General features: G+C 59.3%; 1 protein-coding gene across 1 annotated transcript; it reads right to left on the bottom strand.

The window, feature by feature from the left end:
* Positions 1-3,280: 3,280 nt before the first annotated feature.
* LOC134171682 (ETS domain-containing transcription factor ERF-like) lies at positions 3,281-4,733 on the bottom strand. The gene is made up of 3 exons (XM_062634144.1): positions 4,682-4,733; positions 4,339-4,558; positions 3,281-4,085 (listed from the first exon to the last, which is right to left on the bottom strand). Exons 1-3 carry the CDS (start codon positions 4,731-4,733, stop codon positions 3,281-3,283), a joined length of 1,077 nt encoding a protein of 358 aa, XP_062490128.1.

The following is a 4,733-nucleotide window of genomic DNA, read 5'->3' as shown; positions in this document are numbered from 1 at the left end:
GGACCCATGGGGATAGGAAGAGGTGGGGGCCCCACAGCGTGGATGGGGACCCATGGGGAGACCGGAGTGTGGGGGAGCCATGGGGACAGCGAGGCACTGGGGACACATAGAGGGAGCCTCGGTAGTGGGGATCCACATCTGGAGTGAGCCATGGAGATGGGTTTGGGGGATCACATCTGGAGTGAGCCATGGAGATGGGTTTGGGGGGTCACATCTGGAGTGAGCCATGGAGATGGGTTTGGGGATCCACATCTGGAGTGTGCTACGGAGATGGGTTTGGGGTTCCACATCTGGAGTGTGCTATGGAGATGGGTTTGGGGATCCACATCTGGAGTGAGTTATAGACATGGGTTTGGGGATCACATCCGGAGTGAGCTATGGAGATGGGTTTGGGATCACAACTGGAGTGAGCTATGGAGATGGGTTTGGGGATCCACATCTGGAGTGAGCTATGGAGATGGGTTTGGGGATCACATCTGGAGTGAGCCATGGAGATGGGTTTGGGGATCACATCTGGAGTGAGCTATAGACATGGGTTTGGGGATCCACATCTGGAGTGAGCTATAGAGATGGGTTTGGGGGATCACATCTGGAGTGAGCTATGGAGATGGGTTTGGGGATCCACATCTGCAGTGAGCTATGGAGATGGGTTTTGGGGATCACATCTGGAGTGAGCCATGGAGATGGGTTTGGGGATCACATCTGGAGTGAGCCATGGAGATGGGTTTGGGGATCACATCTGGAGTGAGCCATGGAGATGGGTTTGGGGATCCACATCTGGAGTGAGCTATAGACATGGGTTTGGGGATCCACATCTGGAGTGAGCTATAGACATGGGTTTGGGGAACCACATCTGGAGTGAGCTATAGACATGGGTTTGGGGATCCACATCTGGAGTGAGCTACGGAGATGGGTTGGGGATCACATCTGGAGTGAGCTATAGACACGGGTTTGGGGGATCCACATCTGGAGTGAGCTATGGAGATGGGTTTGGGGAACCACATCTGGAGTGAGCCATGGAGATGGGTTTGGGGATCACATCTGGAGTGAGCTATGGAGATGGGTTTGGGGGATCACATCTGGAGTGAGCTATGGAGATGGGTTTGGGGATCACATCTGGAGTGAGCTATGGAGATGGGTTTGGTGTTCCACATCTGGAGTCAGCTATAGACATGGGTTTGGGGATCACATCTGGAGTGAGCCATGGAGATGGGTTTGGGGATCACATCTGGAGTGAGCTATGGAGATGGGTTTGGGGATCACATCTGGAGTGAGCCATGGAGATGGGTTTGGGGATCACATCTGGAGTGAGCCATGGAGATGGGTTGGGGATCACATCTGCAGTGAGCCATGGAGATGGGTTTGGGGATCACATCTGGAGTGAGCTATGGAGATGGGTTTGGGGATCACATCTGGAGTGAGCCATGGAGATGGGTTTGGGGATCACATCTGGAGTGAGCTATGGAGATGGGTTTGGGGATCACATCTGGAGTGAGCCATGGAGATGGGTTTGGGGATCACATCTGGAGTGAGCCATGGAGATGGGTTTGGGTATCCACATCTGGAGTGAGCTATGGAGATGGGTTTGGGGATCACATCTGGAGTGAGCCATGGAGATGGGTTTGGGGATCACATCTGGAGTGAGCCATGGAGATGGGTTTGGGGATCACATCTGGAGTGAGCTATAGACATGGGTTTGGGGATCCACATCTGGAGTGAGCTATAGACATGGGTTTGGGGATCCACATCTGGAGTGAGCTATAGACATGGGTTTGGGGATCCACATCTGGAGTGAGCTATAGACATGGGTTTGGGGATCCACATCTGGAGTGAGCTATAGACATGGGTTTGGGGATCCACATCTGGAGTGAGCTATAGAGATGGGTTTGGGTGTTCACATCTGGAGTGAGCTATGGAGATGGGTTTGGGGGTTCACATCTGGAGTGAGCTATGGAGATGGGTTTGGGGGTTCACATCTGGAGTGAGCTATGGAGATGGGTTTGGGGATCCACATCTGGAGTGAGCTATAGACACGGGTTTCGGGGATCCACATCTGGAGTGAGCTATGGAGATGGGTTTGGGAATCACATCTGGAGTGAGCTATGGAGATGGGTTTGGGGATCCACATCTGGAGTGAGCTACAGACATGGGTTTGGGGATCCACATCTGGAGTGAGCTATGGAGATGGGTTTGGGGATCCACATCTGGAGTGAGCTATAGACATGGGTTTGGGGATCCACATCTGGAGTGAGCTATAGACATGGGTTTGAGGATCACATCTGGAGTGAGCTATGGAGATGGGTTTGGGGATCCACATCTGGAGTGAGCTATAGACATGGGTTTGGGAGATCACATCTGGAGTGAGCTATGGAGATGGGTTTGGGGATCCACATCTGGAGTGAGCTACAGACATGGGTTTGGGGGATCACATCTGGAGTGAGCTATGGAGATGGGTTTGGGGATCCACATCTGGAGTGAGCTACAGACATGGGTTTGGGGGATCACATCTGGAGTGAGTTATAGACATGGGTTTGGGGGATCACATCTGGAGTGAGCTATGGAGATGGGTTTGGGGATCACATCTGGAGTGAGCTATAGACATGGGTTTGGGGATCCACATCTGGAGTGAGCTATGGAGATGGGTTTGGGGGATCACATCTGGAGTGAGCTATAGACACAGGTTTGAGAGACACCTCCCCCCCATCCTGACACTGTCCCCCCTGTTCCACTATGGGGTGACCCACGGACTCTAGATTATGGGGTCCCCTGGACCCCCTGGACCCGGAATTGGGGCCCTGAGCCATGGCAGGGATTTGGGGGGCACCAGGTCTCAGAGGGTAAGGGGAGGCTCAGCCCCCGGTGCCCCACAAGGAGCCCCCAAGCCCTCACCACCCCCTGAGCCATTGGGGGTCCCCCAAAAGGAGACTCCCCCCCCCCCCCATTCCTGCCCCGGCAGGATTCCCAGCACAGAAAGCATGGAAAATGAAAATGAAAATGAGCCCTGTTCCGGGAATCCGGGACACGGATCCATGCGCCCCGAATCCCAACCCAAAGAGCTTCATGCTCCACGGGGGGGGCTGATGGGTTAATTGGGGGTGCCCCCCATAGGGGGGGTTTGGGGTCAGGGACGTGGCTTTGGGGTGCAGTTGAGAGCAGCCAGACCCCTCTGCACACGGGTTTACGGGGGGGGGGGGAGGGCAAAGGCTGATCTGCCCCACGTCCCCCAGACCTCATGGGGGCTCAGCCATGGGGCCAGGTCCTACGGTGGGGATGGGGGGGGTCAGATGGGGGGCACCCCCCTTCTGCTGGTCCCCTGGAGCTCCAGCTTCAGCCCAGCGATGGCGCCTTCCTCCTCCTCTTTGCCTTCCTGCGCTGGCCGGGATGGGCGCTCCAGCCCCATTCCATAGGGAAAAAGGGGGTGCAGGAGCAGGGATGTGGGGGGCAGCAGCGGTGCTGAGGGACAGGAGGGGAAAGGGGCCCAGGCTGGGGGTCCCAGCGGAGGGGGGCAGACAGCCAGGCAGGGCAGCAGCTCCGGGCCCCCAAACCTGCAGCAGGAGCCCCCCAAGTATGGGGGGGCCGAGGAGCTGTATCCTGAGGGCAACAGGAGAGCGGGAATGGGGCTCCCCATCCTCTCCCAGCACAGCCACTGGGTGCTGCTGTGGGACCAGGAACCGCGGGCAGGATGCAGGCAGCGCCCTCCTGCCTGCGCCAAGCCCCGCGCCCCGCATCCAGCACCCAGTGCCGGTGCCCATGGCTGGGTGCTGGCCCCACACTCACTGCTCCCGGGGGTGCTCTCCCTCCTGTCCAGCGCATCGGGGTGCTGGGGACCCCAGTGCCGGCTCCGCAGCGCGTTTGGCACCCACTGCGGGGACAATAAGGGGATGTGGCAGCAGTGGGGACGGTGCGGGGTGCCCGGGGGGGTGCGTGGCTCCGGTACCTGGCTCGGCATGCCAGGGGGCCGGCACAGGCTGCGGGGATCCCACAGCGGGCAGCGGAGGAGGAGGAGGAGGAGGTGGCTGAAGTCGAACTTGTAGGTGAAGCGTTTGCCCTTGGTCTTGTGCAGGATGCGCTTGTTGTAGTAGTACCTGGGGGGACGGACACGGGCACCCCGGGATGCTCCCATGGGATGATGAAGGCTCTGCCCCCCACCCCCCCGCCGCCTCCCAGCGCCCCACATCCACCTGAGGATGGAGGAGGGGGGGCGGCTCTGCGGAACCACGGAATCATGGCGGGGAAGGGACCTTAAAGCTCATCCAAAGCCACGGGCTCCTTCCACAGCCCAGGTTGCTCCAAGCCTCATCCTGGACCTCTTCCAGGGCTCGGGAAGCCGCTGCTCACCTCAGCGCCCGGCTCAGTTTGTCGTAGTTCATCTGGGGTTTGCATTTCCTGCGCCCCCAGAGCCGGGCCACCTCGTCAGGGTCCTTGATGACGAACTCCCCGTCCTCGCCCTGCTGCTGCCAGGCGATGACGTGGCGGAATTCCTCCTTCTGCAGCAGCTCCAGGATGAAATGCCAGAGCTGGATCTGCCGGGAGCCGGGGCTGGACGCCAGAGCGAGCGCTGCCGGGGAGCGGGCACCCTCAGGGGCACGGGGACATCACCCCCGGGCCGCCGCTCCCCACCGTGGGGTGCGGGCAGGGAGGGAATGGGGGGCTCGGAGGGGCCCCATCGCTCCGTGCTCACCTGGGAGCCAGCAGGAGCCGGGCAGCGCCGGGCACGGGCAGAGCCGCTGCAT

Source organism: Pezoporus occidentalis, unplaced genomic scaffold (assembly GCF_034315485.1).
Source record: "Pezoporus occidentalis ecotype Australia unplaced genomic scaffold, CSIRO_AGI_Poc_V1 ctg417, whole genome shotgun sequence".
NCBI classification, from domain to species: domain Eukaryota; kingdom Metazoa; phylum Chordata; class Aves; order Psittaciformes; family Psittacidae; genus Pezoporus; species Pezoporus occidentalis.
This window is presented reverse-complemented; position numbering and strand designations above follow the sequence as displayed.

Coding starts and splice junctions, on each gene's coding strand:
- LOC134171682 (XM_062634144.1), bottom strand. CDS start 4,733: ATGCAGCGGCTCTGCCCGTGCCCGGCGCTGCCCGGCTCCTGCTGGCTC. Junction 4,559..4,681: donor CGGCTCCTGCTGGCTCCCAG/GTGAGCACGGAG, acceptor GCTCCCCGGCAG/CGCTCGCTCTGGCGTCCAGC. Junction 4,086..4,338: donor AAACTGAGCCGGGCGCTGAG/GTGAGCAGCGGC, acceptor CCGTCCCCCCAG/GTACTACTACAACAAGCGCA.